This window comes from Gorilla gorilla, chromosome 9 (assembly GCF_029281585.2).
Source record: "Gorilla gorilla gorilla isolate KB3781 chromosome 9, NHGRI_mGorGor1-v2.1_pri, whole genome shotgun sequence".
NCBI classification, from domain to species: domain Eukaryota; kingdom Metazoa; phylum Chordata; class Mammalia; order Primates; family Hominidae; genus Gorilla; species Gorilla gorilla.
The window spans coordinates 27,932,744-27,953,155 of NC_073233.2; the positions used below are offsets into that span (position 1 = coordinate 27,932,744).

General features: G+C 37.6%; 1 protein-coding gene across 2 annotated transcripts in view; it reads left to right on the plus strand.

Annotated features, from left to right (window-relative positions):
* NELL1 (neural EGFL like 1) overlaps window positions 1-20,412 on the plus strand; it is a 914,558-nt gene that overhangs the window by 883,978 nt on the left and 10,168 nt on the right. For both annotated transcript variants that reach the window (XM_019037681.4, XM_019037682.4), the window contains one exon: window positions 15,326-15,519. In XM_019037681.4, the coding sequence (XP_018893226.3) occupies window positions 15,326-15,519 (194 nt within the window). The remainder of the gene's footprint in view (window positions 1-15,325; window positions 15,520-20,412) is intronic.

A 20,412-nucleotide genomic window follows, 5' to 3' on the forward strand; every position in this document is an offset into this window, starting at 1 on the left:
TCTAGGAATTTGTAGAAAACCGTATTTACTCAGTATCATTGAATAATGAGCTGTTTCAGATGAGGTTTTTTTTTTTCCGTTCTGTGGCAAAAAATGATTGCATACACTACTTGCTCTATAACTATCAGAATGTTTCTACTATCTTAACTTTGGTGTAAGGATATCCTTCCAATATATGTCTATTTGTCTATTACTTTTTTAAAATGTGGTCACTAAAAATGTGAATTACTCAAAACAACTGTTGATTATTGAGTGACATTCTAGTGGTTTATTGAAGTATAGCTGGTTGGTCCCTAAGTTAAACGTTCCCAGTCATAATGTTTTTGACAAACATATTTCTTTTTTACATAGATATTTTGTCTTCTAATCTCTATTTTTAAAAATGACATTTACGAGGTTGCTCTCCTTTCCACTCTGATAAACTAAAGAGTTGGTTATGTGATGTCTCAGACGACAGGACCTCAAAGTCCCAGAAGCCTTTGGGGATAAAAAAGGATTGTGAAGCAGGATTTCACAAGTGCTGGATGGCAATTTTGTATTCTGTGAATTGGCCTGGTGGGAGTGCTGAGAAAGGAAGACATGGGTTGGGGACTTTGAGACTTTATTGGAGAGCTGGAACTTGAAGAGTAAGAGTTGGATAATACACAAGGAAAAGATTAATATGTTCCTCTAAAAAGGTGCTTTGTAGTGTGGTTGTGGTTTTAGGGTCCTTTCCTCACTGTGAACCTGACATTTTTTGGAAAACAAGCAACAGGAGAAGCTTTTTAGTTTTCTGAACAAGACCTTGAAGTTGATATGCAAATTGTTCTTCATAAGTTTTAAATGTCTTTTTTCTTTCTTCCTGAATAGCTGGCAGTCTCAACTGAGTGAAAACAGAATGAGAGGGGGCATTTCTAAAAAATAGGTTTTCCTCAGATCCTATTACTTCCTGTGAACTCAGTGCCCCTTGTGGCTTCAGGCAGTAATTTTAGAAGTATGATCCTCAGACCAGCATCATGGGAGTCTCCTGGGAACTTGTTAGAAATGCAAATTCTGTACCACACTCTCTAGACTTTCTGAATCAGCAGCTCTGTGGGTAAGGGCCTAGTGATCTGTGTTTTAATGAGAGCTCTCATTGGTTGATTCTGAAGCTCACTGAATTTTGAAAATACTGCCTTGGGGTTTTCACTGAAAGCCCTCAGAACACTCTGAAACTGTATGCAAGCTTGTGTATACATCTGTGCCTACATCTTCTGGAGGAAATGGAACCATAGTTTTTCCTGGGATCTTGGCCACTGACAATGTGAGAACCATTGTTGAAATACCAGGATCCAGCCTCAATGTTTCCAGTTACCACTCTGACTCTGATTTAACTTATAAGTATTTTCTTCCTGAAGATTTATAATTCAGTCTTAGGGGAGATTCACTGCTTTCCTTTGTCAGTTTCTGAGCACTCCTTGATATTGAATTCCATGTAGTTTCAGCTTCCTGTCTTTTTGAGGCTCAGTGTGAGCAATTGTTTCATTACAGAAACTCCTGGCTTGAATGTGTTAGAGCCAAAGATCATGTCTAAGCAGCAATTCAGAGATCATCATTGATATGGTTTGGCCATGTCCCCACCCAAATCTCATTTTGAATTGTAGCTTCAATAATCCCCATGTGTCATGGAAGGGAACCAGTGGGAGGTAACTGAATCATGGGGGAGGGTTTTCCCTGCTACTCTCATAATATAGAATCAGTCTCACAAGATCTGATGGTTTTATAAAGGGCAGTTCCCCTGCACACACTCTATTGCCTGCCACCATGTAAGAGGTGCCTTTGTTCTTCCTTTGCCCTTGTCATGATGGTGAGACCTCCCCAGCCATGTGGAATTGTGAGTCAATTAAACCTCTTTTCTTTGTAAATTACCCAGTTTCAGGTATTTCTTTATTAGTGGCATGAAAATGGACTAATACAATTATCTACAATTTCTTTGAAATGAATATTGAATAGTTTTTTGTCCTTACCCTGAGATTACTCAAGCTGCTGTGAAATATTTACCTGTGGGTTTATGAGCAGGGAATATTAAACTGTCGTACGCAGACCAGTTAAAGCAGTGTCAGCATAAAATCACTAGTCATTTGTTAAAGGAACATTCATTGAGAGGGTCTGGTCAGTGTTAGTTCCTGTACTAAGTCTTAGGCATACAGAGAGGAATATGACACAGTCTTTCCAGTCTGGAGTGGGGACAGTGGAAGTGGACAGGGTTTTGGGGAGGTTGTATTGTGGACCAGCTAGATCATAAATCAGTAAAAAATAAAAGACTCTAAGAAAAAAGCAACTAACTTCTCATGGAGTGGAGATATTTGGGGATGGCAATGTATATGGTAATCTTTCACAGAAAATATATTTGCACCAGGTCTATTGAATGAGAAGGATTTTTTCCAGGCAAAATACTCATTAAGGGATGTGTTCCAGGACGTGATAGCAGCCTGATTATAGATGTGGTCATGAAAGGAATCTAATTGTGTTCCAAGGATGGTGAGATTTGTAGTGTAGATGAAGCACGTGCTTCATCCACAAACCCTATATGGGTTTGACTTAGGTGAGGAATAATTACACCACAGCCTTGCAATAGAGGTGGAGACCAGATTGTGAAAGGTAGTGTGTTCTAAGCTGAGGAGTTGCAAGTTTTGAATTTTATTTCATAATATCAGTGTTATATAATATTGTTGTGAAAATGTGATCATTTGTAAAGAAGTCACAGTTTTTAATATGACATATAATTACGCAAATGTAGTAGTACTTCCCATAAAATTTCAGATACTCTATCATAAGTCTATCAGTGTGATTTTCTGCACCTGTTTCTGCTGTTCCTTTTGCTTCAAGTGACTTTCTTCTGAAAAAGTGAGGCCCTCAGAATTAGCCAGCTATTGAACATAATCATTATCAAGCAACTACTATGTGTTAAATTTGTCCTAAAATTCTCATAATGAACCTTCAAGTTTGGTATGACTTCCTGCTTTATAGATAGATAGACAAACTGAAGAACAGCGAGGTCTGAATTTTCTCATTGCCACGTAGTGAGTAGCAATTTCTCAGAGAAATTGTGAAATTGTGAAAATGACTGCCTAAAACTGTTTGGGGACACATGTAAATAAGAGATGGATTCAAATACAAGTTTCTACCAATTCCTAAATATACAATCGTGGTGCAATTGAAACTGGATCATTTTCCTGCTAAAAAAAATCCTCAAGATAATGAGAGTAGCATTATCAAACTATTCATTTAGCTTCTCTTTGAGGAAGAGACCATGGCAGAGCAAACAGTATGATGCCATTGTAATAAATGGTCCAGGTAGTGGAAATGCAGCGGAGTGAATAAGTGGCATTATGGGGTAAATGGCAAAGAGTCTATCTACTCCAATAAATTGTAATGGTTTTTAGATAGAGGCATGATTTAATCGTTTTATCATTGCCTTTTATAAATATTAAGTATCAATAATATTTGGAGAATCAATGTATAGGTTGTCATGTTGGAGACTGTATTAGTTTGTTTTCACACTGCTGATAAAGACATACCCGAGACTGGGGCAATTCCAAAAGACAGAGGTTTAATGGAGAACTCACAGTTCCACATGGCTGGGGAGGCCTCAAAATCACGGTGGAAGGCAGAAGGCACATCTTACTTCTCAATAGGTGAGAGAAAGAATGAGAGAGAAGTGTAAGCGGAAACCCCTTATAAAACCATCAGTTCTTGTGAGACCTATTCACTACCATGAGAACAGTCTGGGGGAAACCACCTCCATGATTCATTTGTCTCCCACAACATGTGGGAATTATGGGAGCTACAAGACGAGATTTGGGTATGGACCCAGAGCCAAACCATATCAGAGATTTACCATCTAGTCTTTGCATAAGGTTGCTGTGTTTGTATTCTACAGAATTGGGAGTCAACCATTGGTTATGAGGTGGGACAAGCCCGGCTTTAAGTTAGGATGCCTGCATTTGTGTCCTGACAAAAGATTTCTAGTTGTGTGGCTGGCCCAGGACAAGTTACTTGACCCTTTGTTACTCTTTCTATACCTCTTACACTGGGGTCCTAGCATTGCTAAAAGCATGCTGCTGCATACAAGATAACACAAAAGCAGGAAAGGAATTTTGTTGTACTCCATGGTTTCAGGAAAATATGATTTCTATATAAACAATCCTGACTATATTATTAACTAGAAGACAAAAATAATTTTTAAAATAGAAATATAAAACTTCAAATATATTTTATACTAATACATAACAGGGTTTATGAATATCCAAGATTCCAAGTTTGTGTTCACTCTTTTTGCCATGGAGATAACTTTGGTAGAAATGTTTGAGAAGCGGTGATCATTTAAGTGACTCTCAGTTTGGTTAAGTGGCAATGATGTTGATACAAACATTCTGAGTATTTTGCAAGGACAAATTAGATCATGAATTTGAAATGGTTTTGAAAATTCTAAAGAGTATAATGTATAAGAGTTTACTAAGGTATTGTTATTATGCATAACAAAAAGATAAATCTCTGTTATATCAAAATGTGTTAATTAATCATAACTCAATGAAAGTACCTAGGGTGGCCAGGATAGCAAACCATCTGCAGGTTCTTGAGGAAGATACATGAAAGATACATGAATCTGTTGTTTGTTTCCCCCTATTGTCTTAACCTTCCAAGAGCACGAATTGTGTCTGTTTTATTTGCTGTCATATTCCCAATTCCTAGAACGGTGTCTGACACAGCAAATCAACATTTGCTGAAAAGTGAATTTATAAAGAGACTCTCAGTGCAATCATTTTTCTTATTAATGAGTACATTTGCCCCCATCTGTAATTTATCCTGATAAGCTGGGCTCAACCAGGGATGAACTGCCAGAATCTTTTTATTTGTAATCTGGCACCCTGAGTGGCATTAAAGATACCAGCAGTATTAAAGATTTTAAAAATGTAATATGAAAGATTGCCAAAGGTGGACACTAAAGTGGTAAGAACAGATTTTAATCCCTAATAAACTATTGCAATAGGGAAGAGGGCCCAATGTAAACAGACATGAAATTGAATTTGTGCAGAAATGACTGGGTGTTTTAGAGGGCGAATAAAAGAGTAGAAAAAGAGTGAGGCAGGGGCTTGAAAGTGAGTCAGGAAAGTGGAATTTACAAAAAGCTGAAAGGGTAGGTTTTTCCCATGAAGCCCATCTGAATTTGTTAAGTGGCACTTAGGGAAGTTAGACTCAATTCCTCCACAGAGACTAGGAGAGGGGTCCTATTTTCAAGTGTTGGCTGAAACAAACAGTAAATTATTTTGGCAGCCTTTACCTTTTCCAGGCAGAAACTTATGGGGTTTGGAATTCCCATCCTAGTGATGTGACCTTGAGTCATTAGAAAAAATGTTAGTGTTTGAGTTCATTGTAGATTCTGGATATTAGCCCTTTGTCAGATGAGTAGGTTGTGAAAATTTTCTCCCATTTTGTAGGTTGCCTGTTCACTCTGATGGTAGTTTCTTTTGCTGTGCAGAAGCTCTTTAGTTTAATTAGATCCCATTTGTCAATTGTGACTTTTGTTGCCATTGCTTTTGGTGTTTTAGACATGAAGTCCTTGCCCATGCCTATGTCCTGAATGGTAATGCCTAGGTTTTCTTCTAGGGTTTTTATGGTTTTAGGTCTAATGTTTAAGTCTTTAATCCATCTTGAATTAATTTTTGTATAAGGTGTAAGGAAGGGATCCAGTTTCAGCTTTCTACATATGGCTATCCAGTTTTCCCAGCACCATTTATGAAATAGGGAATCCTTTCCCCATTGCTTGTTTTTGTCAGGTTTGTCAAAGATCAGATAGTTGTAGATATGCGGCATTATTTCTGAGGGCTCTGTTCTGTTCCATTGATCTATATCTCTGTTTTGGTACCAGTACCATGCTGTTTTGGTTACTGTAGCCTTGTAGTATAGTTTGAAGTTAGGTAGTGTGATGCCTCCAGCTTTGTTCTTTTGGCTTAGGATTGTCTTGGCAATGCAGGCTCTTTTTTGGTTCCATATGAACTTTAAAGTAGTTTTTTCCAATTCTGTGAAGAAAGTCATTGGTAGCTTGATGGGGATGGCACTGAATCTATACATTACCTTGGGCAGTATGGCCATTTTCACGATATTGATTCTTCCTACCCATGAGCATGGAATGTTGTTTTTATCCTCTTTTATTTCATGGAGGAGTGGTTTGTATTTCTCCTTGAAGAGGTCCTTCACGTCCCTTGTAAGTTGGATTCCTAGGTATTTTATTCTCTTTGAAGCAATTGTGAATGGGAGTTCACTCATGATTTGGCTCTCTGTCTGTTATTAGTGTATAAGAATGCTTGTGATTTTTGCACATTGATTTTGTATCCTGAGACTTTGCTGAAGTTGCTTATCAGCTTAAGGAGATTTTGGGCTGAGATGATGGGGTTTTCTACATATACAATCATGTCATCTGCAAACAGGGACAATTTGACTTCCTCTTTTCCTAATTGAATACCCTTTATTTCCTTCTCCTGCCTAATTGCCTTGGCCAGAATTTCCAACACTATGTTGAATAGGAATGGTGAGAGAGGGCATCCCTGTCTTGTGCCAGTTTTCAAAGGGAATGCTTCCAGTTTTTGCCCATTCAGTATGATATTGGCTGTAAGGACATGAACAGACACTTCTCAAAAGAAGACATTTATGCAGCCAAAAAACACATGAAAAAATGCTCACCATCACTGGCCATCAGAGAAATGCAAATCAAAACCACAATGAGATACCATCTCACACCAGTTAGAATGGCAATCATTAAAAAGTCAGCAAACAACAGGTGCTGGAAAGGATGTGGAGAAATAGGAACACTTTTACACTGTTGGTGGGACTGTAAACTAGTTCAACCATTGTGGAAGTCAGTGTGGTGATTCCTCAGGGATCTAGAACTAGAAATACCATTTGACCCAGCCATCCCATTACTGGGTATATACCCAAAGGACTATAAATCATGCTGCTATAAAGACACTTGCACACGTATGTTTATTGCGGCACTATTCACAATAGCAAAGACTTGGAACCAACCCAAATGTCCCACAATGATAGACTGGATTAAGAAAATGTGGCACATATACACCATGGAATACTATGCAGCCATAAAAAATGATGAGTTCATGTCCTTTGTAGGGACATGGATGAAATTGGAAATCATCATTCTCAGTAAACTATCGCAAGAACAAAAAACCAAACACTGCATATTCTCACTCATAGGTGGGAATTGAACAATGAGATCACATGGACACAGGAAGGGGAACATCACTCTCTGGGGACTGTTGTGGGGTGGGGGGAGGGGGGAGGGATAGCATTAGGAGATATACCTAATGCTAAATGACGAGTTAATGGGTACAGCACACCAGCATGGCACATGTATACATATGTAACTAACCTGCACATTGTGCACATGTACCCTAAAACTTAAAGTATAATAATGATAAAAAAAAGTTAGTGTTTGTTTGAGTCTTTTAATGAGGGTTGGTGAATGGAGTAGACAAAATCATTTATCAGAGAGTCTGCTCAGAGGAGTCTGACTAGTGTTCAGTCATGGATAGGATCTTTGTTAGTGACCTACTTTGGTTTTCCTTGGAAACCAACTTAGTTTTGGCTTATATGATTTTACCTCCCTTAGGGTAAGAAACACAGAAAAAAAGACAAATTTAAAATAAAGAGAATTTGATCCTCCAAAGTCTAGAGCAGTGAACTCAAGTCTCCTACTCTGTGCTTCCTTTTCCCTTGTCCCCAGAACAGCCTTACAGACAGACCTTTTCAGAGAATCTTCCTTTCAAATTAGGGGGCAGCCCCAGAGCTATTTTACCGAACCAGTTGTTTGTTTAGCATTTTATAGAAGAAATATGAAGAGAGGATCAAGATTCAAAGGGATAAAATCTTCCAAGAAAAGACACCATGAGATCAAATAAAGCTTCATTAATTAGCTTGTTTTTCTTCTCTGCAGATGCTGCCCTTCTTGGAATGGTGGTTCAAATTACTGTCCTTGATCAATGTCTTAACTCCCCTAGTAGGGCATAGTTTTTGGACAAGCCTTGACTTCCCCTTAGAAGTTTGGAACTACAATACACAGGGCAGTGAAAGGAAATAATAAATAATATGCATGAAAGGACCTGGAATTCTTAGCTCCTGTAATCTGACCCTCCTTTGTTTACATTAAGACCTGGTTTGAGAATTGCTGTATTGACAATGTTTTTAGACCTTTGACTTCTGTGTAAATTGCAGAATGCTTCTTGTAGTGAATGAAATTACTTTGTAACCTCCCTGTGCCTAAGACCTTTCCTTGGCACAGAAGAGAGAAGAAATAATTCCTCATCTGACCACTTGCTTGAGAGAATGATCTGTCAAAATAGAGAGTTAGTTTTGGTTTTCACCTTGGCTGGATTCCCCATGTGTATTTGTCACCGAGGATTACATTGCCAAGGCTTCAGTGCAGACAGGAAAAACATACTTCTTCCTTTGTTGCTTCCTCTCATTGGCACTTGCTTGTAAATACTCATTAAGGGAGAGCAGAAATGTTTCAATAATTATGGAATGTCCAAGAGAACTGTTTAATTCTAAGAAATGCATTTGTTATCCCAAAGCTAGTTCTTTCCTTCACCTCTAACCTGCTCTTATTCTGTCACCACTCATATTCTAACACTTGAATTACAAGCTCAGCCTTACAGAGGTGAAAAGTAATCATATCAAATTGGAAATGGACAAGAGCTTAGAAAACATTTTATATAGCTCCTAAATTTTACCAAAGAGAAGCCTGGGGCCATCCAAAAGCAAGGGTTCTTTTTCAACCACAGCTCCACCAAATCTAAACTTAACAAATGTTTATGCATTTCTTATTAGGTGAAAGACACTGTAAAAGCTGCTATGAGAGACATAAAGATAAGACCAGAATCTTACAAATGTGAATGGGTAAGGAAGATAGAAAAGATAGAATGCTTACAGCTAAGCATACAAGAAAATATAAAGCCGACATAGGCAGCATAAAATTAAAATACAGGGAAAGTAATTCTTTTCAGCAAAGGATGACATTTTGTTAAAGACATTAAACAATATAATGGCTATAACAATACAATGTGTATAGCTGGGTATTAGTCATTTAGTAGACTGCAGCAATAATACAAACCACCCTCCTACTCATAAGCAGATATGTAAAAACATATAAATCGTGGGTTGTTGACATCAATACTGTAGCCTCTGTGCAGTAAAACTCTGTTTAAACAGCAAGTATTTCGATATTTATGGATTTTTTATTTATTCTCTCTGCTGGTCAGAACTGTATTGATTTTAAGCAGATTTAATCACTGGTTAAAGAAGTATGACTTGTTCATAGCAGAAAGTAAACCAACTTGATTAATTTAGAAGAAACTGTTCTTCGTCTACAGTAAAACACCTAAATTTGTACATCCTATAAATAAAATATAATTAGTGACCAAAGCAAGTTCATGGGGTGTAAGAAAATTATGTTTTTCAACATGTTTCACTTAACATCAGATTAAGGCTCAGAGAAAGCTTTTAATGTTAACATTTCTGGGTATGGCTAGCCAATGTACTAATCAAAACCATGTGAAGTCATGTGAGAATCAGAATTCACGTGGAAATCCTTGGCAAATCGATGAATGTGTGGGCTGGCTGCATCATAAGAGATCAGGAGTGGTGGTGCAGATTTGAGTATATTTGAGTATCTGTCCTGAAGAGATGGGAGAGTGAAATTCATTAAATGAGATTAAATGTATGAGAGAAAAATTATAGAAACAATAGGAACAAGACCAACAATAATAGTGACTAATCATTTTTGAGCAATTATTACATGGCAAGCATATCGTTATATATTTACCCAAATGATTCTATGGAGTATATTTTTATCTACATTTTTCTACATAATGGGACCAAGACTCAGAGATGTTAAGTAAATTTTTAGAGTCATACAATTAATAAATTTCAGGGATGGACTGGGACAGAGTTGACTCACTTGTCCCTGTGTGGCTGGAACTTTCTCAGTTTTAGCACTGAAAGTCAGCTATCTCAGGAACTCCCTCAGTGCCAGGCAAACTGGTATCCACGGTTTCTGGATTACAAAGGTTAAGCTTTCAATTGGTATGCTATACTTCTTCCACTAAGGAGAAAGAGAAACAAGGACCAGACGTGGAACCTTAGGATATACAAATAATTTTTTTAAATGAGAGACAACTATAAAGTCAATACTTACAGGGCCATATCTGGCTTCTTTGCCCATTTTATCTCCAGCACTTAGCAGTGTATCTGGCATAGAGTAGATGTTAAATAAATATGCAGGGAATTCATTTATTCATTGATGAGTACTAGTGACTAAATCATGAAGAGATAATAGGATGAAGAGGGCAACATTATATTCCAGAAGAGTCACAGAGAAAGCTCTTAGACTGAAATAATCAATAACAATATTTGTTATAATACTTTTTAAGCAAGGGTGATGATTTTGCAAACTAGTGGTTGTGAGAGACTTCAAGATTTAGCCTTCGAGAAGAGGGTCCCACGGAAGCTTGCACACATTCAGGAGAGAATGAAAATGAGTAAATGGGGATAGTTGCTAATTGTAGATACTAGGAAATAAAATCTGGATCAAGGAAATAGTGAGCCAAAACAGTGTTATATTTTTCCTTTGTCAAAAGAGAGTCTCCTTAATTAAAAGAAAGGGGAAGATTCATTGCAGAGTAAGAAAATTATACACCAAACAAGGGAACACCATAGGAAAGGGTTTCTTCCTGACTCAGGAAAGGTTGGGGCTGGAACAGTGAGTGAAGAGTTAATGCTAAAGGGGTATTGAAAATTCTTCCTAAAAGATACATAGCAGCATCTCAAATAGATGAAGCTATTGCTAACTTATCTCTTTCTTTAGTCTTTGTCTTTTCAGGCTGAACATCCTGTGTTTTGCCAAAGTGAGATGAGTTTGAGCCCCTCATCACGCTAATGGATCTCTTCTGATGTGTTCTAACTGTGTCAACCTCATTCTTCATAGTCTGTGTGCTAAAGGGAACACAATATCCAAGTGTGGTATGGCCAGCACATGATAGAGCATGGCTGCCACCGCTTAGCCTGGATTTGAAATTTATTGTGCAGGTTAAAGTTTCATTAGCCTTTTATTTTGCAAGTTACATCAGACTTCAGATTTGCCACTTATTTTACTTATTTTGATAATGTGTAGTGTGTACATTTTCCCCCATAATTTTCTCTCTGCCACTGTAAAAAAAGCAATACTGCTTTAGCTATTGGAGAGGGATCTGTGCTCTAGTCTGTCTGTCATTAATAAACCCCCAAGCTCTGTTCTCTTTTCTGAGCCACTCAATGATTTCTAGGTAGGAACACACACACACACAGCTGTATATTCAAACCATGGGTAAACTTTTGTTTTCTGACACATCACCTGTTTTGAGTTTGAAAATAAGACTAGATGTGCTGTCAAAGTTATTCAAGAAAGAGGAATATGGAGTAATGAAAAAGTTCACTCCTTTGACCTGTTACCAAACTGTTGGTAAAATGCTTCCTTGGATTTCTGAAATCAACCTGTAGAAGTATTAGCTCCTGAGGCAAGTACTAATACAGTGGTTATGCTATTAAAACTTCTGCAGAGCCATTTGGCTTGAAGGGTAGGAAAATTGTTTGCAGCTAGGTTGGGATTGGTTTGATTGCTGCTGTTATAAACATCTCTGAATTATATTTTCTTACATGCCCAAGTAACCTAAAAACCTCACATCAAAGATGAAAGCAGATTGACTTGGCACAACTAGATTGTTTTAAAGAGCAAAACTGAGTACAGTAATAACAGCTTTCAGAAATTGTGAAAATGTTAATGCAAGAAAATTAGTTCTAATGCAAGCTTAGCCACGGAATTTTATTGAAAAAAAATTTCATTCGAGCATGAAGCATTTAAATAATGAATTTATAAGAAGAAACACAGAGAGATCACAGCCAGCCATTATTTACAATAAGAAAACCAAGTACATTCTAATGATAATAGATTTGAGTACGAAATACTCAAATACTTCGTCTAATTTTTCTTTCATTGCCTGTTTGTCATTGGGAGGCCTGTCTGATGATTTGGGTAAGTCTCACGGGTGAATAACTTTGTGTTTGCTCAGCAGAGAACAACAGTTGCAATATGTAAATAGGGTGCCTCTTCCCGTTGGCTGCCTTGGGATATGTATAATAGATTAAGTTGGCTTTGTGCAGAGCAAACAGGTCTGTATTACTAAGAATATGAATAATGTTGGTTTCCATAATTGCTAACATCTGGCTTTCCATAAATCTGCTAAATTGCATGGAAGCAGAATTAGATTTCTGTGTCATAAGTAAAGCAATTACATGGAACTCTGTAGGCAATATGGTCCTATATTCAACTGTGAAATCTTTTCATTCTGGAGAAGTGAAAGCAAATCCTGGTTTTGCGCCCTGCTTTTATTGTGCACAATAGGTATGTTTATCTTTATGCTCAGCCTTCTTAATTTATGAGAGAAAATCACTACCAATATATTTGCAACTTTGTAAATGCAAAATAACCAAATATTTTAAAAGCATAATATAGCTGGGCATTAGTTGTCAATGTAGATATTTTTTAGAGAAAGCCATAAATTACCAACCCTTTTGTAGCCACTGGTGGTGGATGGGTTGAAATTATACTTCCAGACAATTTCTGGAGCCATTTGTTAATGCTTCCTCTGCCCTTGTTCTCAAGCATTTGACAGAAAATCAAAGTTTTTTCCTGGGGAAGGGGCAGGGCATTGCCCCTTCTTCAATGTGGTTGCTAATTTGCTGTATTTTTTCTACTTTAAATTAGACCCAAGGGCCTTCACAGATGAGAACTCAAGAACAAAATGTGTTCCCTGAAGGGCAGGGTTGTGATTATGCCTTATGCTTGTTAAACACTCTAGAGACCGAGTTTTGGCAAAGTAGGCATTATAATAGTCACAGTCTGTGGATTTCCTAAGAAAGTTAAATGGAATAAATACATTGAATATCCATATAGTATTCTGTTATACTCGGCACTGGGAAGAGAAAGAAAAATAAAATTTAGTGTCTGCCCTCAATGAGCTCACTGTCTCTGGAGGTAGACAAATTAAACATGTAACTCCTGAGAGAGGAATGCAGGATAGAATTGTGTATAAGGTACAGAGAAAGCAAAAAATCTGTAGTGACTGTCTTGCCATATAAGAGCTGGTGAGGCTTAACCTGAATTTTTAAGACTGCGTAGGAGTGAAAGTAGTACAGGAAGGAAAGTGCTTATCAATTAATTGATTGATACCTCACCTCATTCCCTATAGGACAAGAAAAAGTAGAGAAAGAGAGAGAGTACTCTCATAATAAAAGAAAGCATGTTCTAAGACACAGTTGTTTCATAGGAAACAATATGGCCTCTTTGTGGATCTCCCATTGCTTTTTTAAAAAAATCAGCTGACAAATACATTTTATATATATTTATGGTGTACAACATGATGTTTTGAAATAGGAATACATTCTGGAATGGCTAAATAATCAAGCTACATAATATATATATATATTACCTTATACACTTACTTTTTTGTGACAAAAATATTCTCAATTTTCAAGAATACAATACCTTGTTATTAACTACAGTCATCATGTTTGACAATAGAGCTTCTTGAATTTATTCCTTCTATTTAACTGAAATTTTGTATTCACTGCTTTTGAATGAAAAGGGAGGGGACAAGAGATAACAATTGCAGTATTAGATGACATTTATATGCTATGCTGGGTTTAAAATTTTTGGAAGACCATACATTGGGTGGGTATAGTGTATATAGAAGATAAATGAGAGAAAAACAAAGTAACATGTCAAAGAATATATAACTGTTACATGTAAAATGACTAATACATGGTAAGCACTCAACTAAAAAGTAAGAGCTTGGTTTCAAACATTGGTCACCAGACTCCCACATTTAAAACTCCTTTTAGTTGAGAAGAATAAGAGAATTGAAAGAAGATTGAAGAGATAAGAGAGGCTATATGAAAGGAGCACCATATGTTCAAATAGAAATACACTGAGAATGGGATGGGCATGACTAGTAACAGTGAGGAGATATAGTGAGGCTTGATTTTAGTGACTTGCCATACAGACATCATAATTTGGGATGTTTTCTATAATTTTCAAAGGAGAAATCATTGTTCACTAATGAAATGTCTTGACTAAAGCTAAAATCGGTAAGACAAAGCCAAAAATTAGATCTTGGAAAAAAGTAACTTCTAGAAATATTATTAGAATTTCTTAATGTCATCTGCTTTGTATTGCACCATGTGCAAAGAAACTTGTGCATAGCAGGTAAACCAAAACCAAGTAGACTAGTAGACACTTATTCAATGGCCTCAGACACTAAGTATCAGTACTTCTACAAATGAGTAGAAGTTACTCGGTAGTATATTTCATCTCAATTTAAGGGAGACATTTTCAAAAGAGTTATCCAAAGGTGGAGTCAGGTATTTTGCAAGGTAATGGATTGCCTTTTGGGGAAGGACTTAAGCCAGGGTTGGACAGGTTTGTGTTTGAGATGTTGTTAAGGTCGCTCAAGCTTTAAATGTAAGAATCGGCCAACTGGATTTATGTTTTTATTCCATTCTTGGCTGTCAATAAAGAGCAGGACAATATATTTATGTCTTTCATCAGCATCCATCCATATAGCTATTATTTTTTATGCACGGGCAAATATTCTGCTGGCCATAAGGAGAGTAAGACTTTGACTATAAAAGGCACCTATCAAGAATTGTTCCCACTTCCTTCAACTTTGGTGGTAGGATCTAGGAGCAATCTGATTGTCTCAAGGTTGCCCAAATTGCCCACTTGTTCCTACTCAGTGGCTAATATATTCACATCTTTTCTAAAAGACTCAGATCTCCATGGTGGTGTATGCATACTGTTAATGAATTAACAGTGTTTATGGCCTCTGGATGAAATCGTTCTTAAGAATATCCTAAAAGAACTTGCTAACTGCTACTGGATATTTTAGTAATTAGAGTCTGGGAGCTAGCTGTAGATTTGGGTCTCAGATCAGCCACTTACTAGCTCTATGACAGTGGTCATGTTATTTAAGTTATGAACCTCAGCTTCATTATTTGCAGAATAGGAATAAGGACAGATCTCCCACACAGAGCAGAACTGACTTGCAGTGTAAATGAGATAATACATGTGAACAGCTTGGCAGTACCTAGCACAAGGTAAATGGTCAATGATGTTAGTTAATGCTACTGTAAATTATGGTTGTTTGTTCTCTAAGTTCCCTTGGCTAGATTCTAAGCTTCTGTGCTTCCTATATTGCAGACATTGATGAATGTGCCTTAAGAACTCACACCTGTTGGAACGATTCTGCCTGCATCAACCTGGCAGGGGGCTTTGACTGTCTCTGTCCCTCTGGGCCCTCCTGCTCTGGTGACTGTCCTCATGAAGGGGGGCTGAAGCACAATGGCCAGGTGTGGACCTTGAAAGAAGACAGGTGTTCTGTCTGCTCCTGCAAGGTGAGGCTGATGTGGTGCAGCAGAAATTGAAACTGTTCTTTCTCTTCTTCCCTCACTTTTCTGCCTCCCCACCTCTCTCCCTCTTGCTGTTGACTGTAGTTCCTGAACAGGCTTCTCCTGTTCTTATCTACATTACAGCTAATGATGATGCTAAGGGGTAGGGAAACCTGCTTTGAATTGATTGTGTTCTTAGTGGAAAGTGAGGTATGAGATTGAGAAGGAACTGCAGGGAAGGAGAAGCAGGGTAGAAAAGCCAATGATAGTCCTCCCACTGAAAGCCTACAGTGCCTTTAAGGTTGGTTGGGTGAGAGTTTTAATGAGCTCTCATCCCACGCTTATACAAACTTGCTGATTAAAACTACTCTTTGCCTAAAATAACCACCTGCATGAACTTGCTCACTTTATGACATCATCTAGAAAAGCAAGGCCAACAGACTTGCATCCAGTGCTGAGACAGGTGGATTTTCATTTTGAACAAATGATAATGATAGTATGAGGCCTCTTTGAAATCGATGTCTTCCTTGTTATTCTCAGTGCTGGGCCATTCCTTATATTAAGTTGTTTGAAAGTGAGCTTAATGCTTATGAAAATAAAATTCTGTCATCATTTGGTTTTGCTTTATGCTTTGCAAAATGGGTCTATTAAACTGTTTGATCCCTTTGTGCTTTATTTCTTCTTTTATTGATCTTGCCTATTTATTTTCCTTTGTTATTGCTCTACTGTAGCTCTTGCCTGGTATGTCTATGTCTGTTGGGATGGGACTATTTAATCTTGAGCTTTATGGGCATGGGAACCAAGATAAATTACTTGCTTAGCAGCCTCTTAGCCAAGTCTCCTGATAAATTCCCAGTCTGCTGAAACAGAGCTGAAATGAGCCTTAAGAAATTATCCAGTTCATCCACTTGCCTTCATCTGCCACACATCCACAGACCTGGGGCCACCTAGTTAGGAGGGCCACATTATCAAGTGCTAGATCATTACCCCCGACACCTATTTTTCCCCCTTTCACATAAACCTAGTTTCCCACACTCCAATCTAGGTTTGTTTTCCCTTATTGGAGCACCTGCTATATTTCAGCTACCCTATAATTCAAAAAAGCTGCATCATGTTTACTTCTTACAGCACTACTTTGAAAGACAATGAAACTGAATTTCCATGGGATAAAGTAACTTGCCCTAAATGTTAAAGATATAAATGTCTAAGCTGTGACTTGAACTCCACTTGCTTGGCTCAAAGTTCATAGTTTTTCCATCTTGTCAGATGTCTTGTAACACTCTACAGTGATATTTACTGGTATATTTAAAACCAGTTAGGTAACTGGTAATCTAACTTGACTGAGCTCAGACTTTCTTGACTGAGCTCAGACTTTCAACTCAGACTTTTGACTTTCAACTAGATTCCATGTACTTCCTTGTATGTAAGTGACTGGTGAGACATTCCTTCAAGGGGTTTTGAAGTTATTAAGTATAATATTTAACCACATGGTGCTGACTCAAAGGGCAAAATTTTTTAAGAGAAGACAAATCTCATTGTGGGTTAGAATATTTCCATAATTCCTTATGGAAGAGGATGGTAATTAGGTCTCCCATTCAGCCAGCAGAATGGGGGTGAATTCTTTGCTAGGTCATTTCAAGAAACTATTGTGTTATTAAACTTTTGAGGATGATCATTACATATCCTCACATCCTTTTTGGGCTTTCTAGGTCCCCAGTCCCTGGAATAGGCAAAGGACATTAGTGGAGTCTTGACTAGTATGAGAGTAAAATTCTTCTTTCAGTTTTTGTTTTATTTAAGCCATGATGAAGCAGGGAACTTACTAATCATTGAAAATTTCCCAGAGCTTCTTTAATTAACTGTATTAATAATCCAAGCAACCTAAATTGATTTCTTCTGTTTTGAATCCTGAAGTGTTTCCAAAGTCTTATGAGAATTAGTCTGAAATTTCCACAGGGGATGAGCAATTCTTGTAATCTAATTTTGTTAATACGATGCACCTTCACTGCAAAGCACTGCAATTTCTGAATAAAGTACAGGCAGATTTCTGTACATAAATCTTTTTTTTGTTTGTGTTCTACATGTACTCATTGCCCATTTATAGCACAGTTTCCCAGAGGTTGTGGAGGGGGAAGAGAGCCTGGTTTAGGAGCTGAATTAAGCATCCTAAATCAGATTCTGTAAGTCACCATTATAAAATGAACTGTTTGTGGCCCTCCTTGTTTCTATTATTTGAAGTTGAAAGTGCTCTGTTTCAATTTGATAAGAAATATCTCCAATACTTACACATCCAAATGGGTGACTATAATGGCATCATCTTGGAAGCTAAGAAATAAAATCAAGGTTGGGATATAAAGTACTATCTTTTCAATCATATCCTTGATGTTTCAGATTTAAATGCCATCAAATTATGCAACAGCAGAATTACGCAAACCAACTAAAGGTCAAGACTTACTGCTGAAGGAAGTAGAGTTAAAATTTTTAAAAGGCTACTTTCCCCTTTGAGAGTCAGTACACCAGCTTAGCTGTTAGTGTTTCATGGTAATTGATAAAAAGGCCTTGAAACATGTCCACAGATGAATAGAGTTCAATGATGAAGCTAGGCTAGCATAAATGGATTTGGGCTTTTGTTTAGATTCTATGTACTTCCTTGGCAGTGACAATGTTTTTGTGCATCTTTAGACACCTAGTTAATTAGGTACAGAAAGATTGCTGCACAGCTTAAAACTTATGTCCCTCCAGCATTATTTAGACCACAGGAACCCAGATGAAAAATGGTTGTCTCTCTGGGATTGATCCATAAATCTTGGTTACAGCCCAGCGTCTTTTCATAGATACTCATCTGTGGCTCTTCCATTCATAAATTTGTCTAGGACTTTAGGAAGACATCTTTATTTTATTTTCTGCCTGTGCTACATGGGAAGGTAGAGATGTCCCCAGCTTATTTGTTTCTAGGAAATGTAGTATTTTAGTATGAGTAGTTGTGTTTATGTTGCAGATCATGGAGACAAAGATGAAAATGGATATACAAACAACTAACCACTTGTCATATATGGTAGAGCTATGAACGATTTGCTGTGGGAACACAGAAAGGGGAAGCATAGTCCGCCCTCTGTATTTGTTGGTTCCACATTCTTGGATTCAACCAACCCCAGATCAAAAGTATTTAAAAAACAAAGATAATGCAAATTTAAATTAATAATATAAATATTTCTTTTTTACCCTATTAGGTATTATTAGTAATCTAGAGATGATTTAAAGTATATGGGAGGATATGCATAGGTGGTTTGCAATACTATGCAGTTATATGCAAATACTATGCCATTTTATATAAGGGACTTGAATATCTGCAGATTCTAGTATCTGTGCAGAGGTCCTTGAACCAATCCCCCAGAGATACTGAGGGATGACTGAATGCTCTACTCTGGGAAGATGCAGAAGCGAATATGGAAAGCCTTTCACAGAGGAGGTGATCTTTGAAGGGGCCCTTAAAGGATGAGGAATTTAATCAAGTAGAGATGTAGGGGAAGGTGAATCCCAAACAAGAGGGAACTGTAAGAACAAAGATGAGGAAGTGTAAGAATATATGTTGTGTTAGAAATATGAAGTGAATGATGAGCTTAAAATGTCAGGAACAAAAAGAGGATAAGAAGGGTATAGTCACTGATGAGCCAGGAGATTAAGGCTGAAGACAGAGCCAGGCCACGGGATTTAGACTTCATCCTGTGTGCAGCAAATGATCGTAAGAGATTTTATGTTTGGAATTGGCAGGGCCCAATCAAGGTCTGATTGACAGCATGATGGATGACCTGAGCAGATAGAAGCTAACTAGAAAGAAATCACTTAGGCTGAGGTAAAGGTTCAGAGGAGTAAAGATGAAAACCTGAAAGAGGGATAGAGAAGTAACATCTAATGGGAGAAAATGCAGAAGTGAAAAATGGGTCCTGATGACTGATGATGCTAGAGACTTAGTGTCTGTGGTAATGTCTTCCCTATTCTCTGGGCAAAAAAAAGCTCCTGAGTAGCATGTTTGAGACATAGCTGCCCATTTTCTCAGGTGAACAGGATTCAGGTGCCATTACATAAGAGTAAGAACCAGGGTCTGCAAGTTGGGCTTGTATACTACTACATCTATACCTACATGTACACTTATACCTATACTATTTTGAGTAGTAACTGGATAATCTAGTGGGAGGAAGAGAGCAAACTATGAAGGCCAGATATTGTTTCTATGATTTCTTGCAGTTAAAAAATGTGAGTAGCATTCATCGTGAAAACAAAGTAATACTAAAGACTTGAGCAGTGTTAGTTCTTGAGTTTTTCTGGGGTTTAGAGATGAGTAGGGAAAGGGATACCATAAATAGCCAGTATTTATGGTATAACAGTATTCCATGTTATAATAAAGTCAGGGATGAATTACTGTGGAAAGGAAAGGCAAAGTGAAGAAGACCTTATTCATGAGATTGTCTGGAATCATGGCCATCTGACCTGGTTTATATAAACCTATTCCCAGAAACTGAAGATGGTCATGCCAGGGACACTCAAGCACTCATGTATCTCTTTCTGGCAAGGAGGAAAGAATCTGATCTACAAGGAGCGGTCAGCATACTGGTTCTGCCTTCCTAAGAATAGGACTTACTCACAGGAAGAAGCCAGGGAAGAGTCTGGTCTGTGCCTGGGGCCAGGATAGAAGCAAACTTTCTGAATTCCAGCAAACTGCTCATAAAAATGCTTTGCCTTGCTCTTTGAACCCAACTAGCAGCATTATAAATATTTTCCTGTCTGTGATGGTTTTGATGGTTGGAGTTAGCTGTGCAAGCTGTAAGATTGTGTTTCTTTTCCTTGGAAAGAGGAACTTATTGGTAGGTTTCATTTGGCACTCAAAACTCTAGGGGTCCT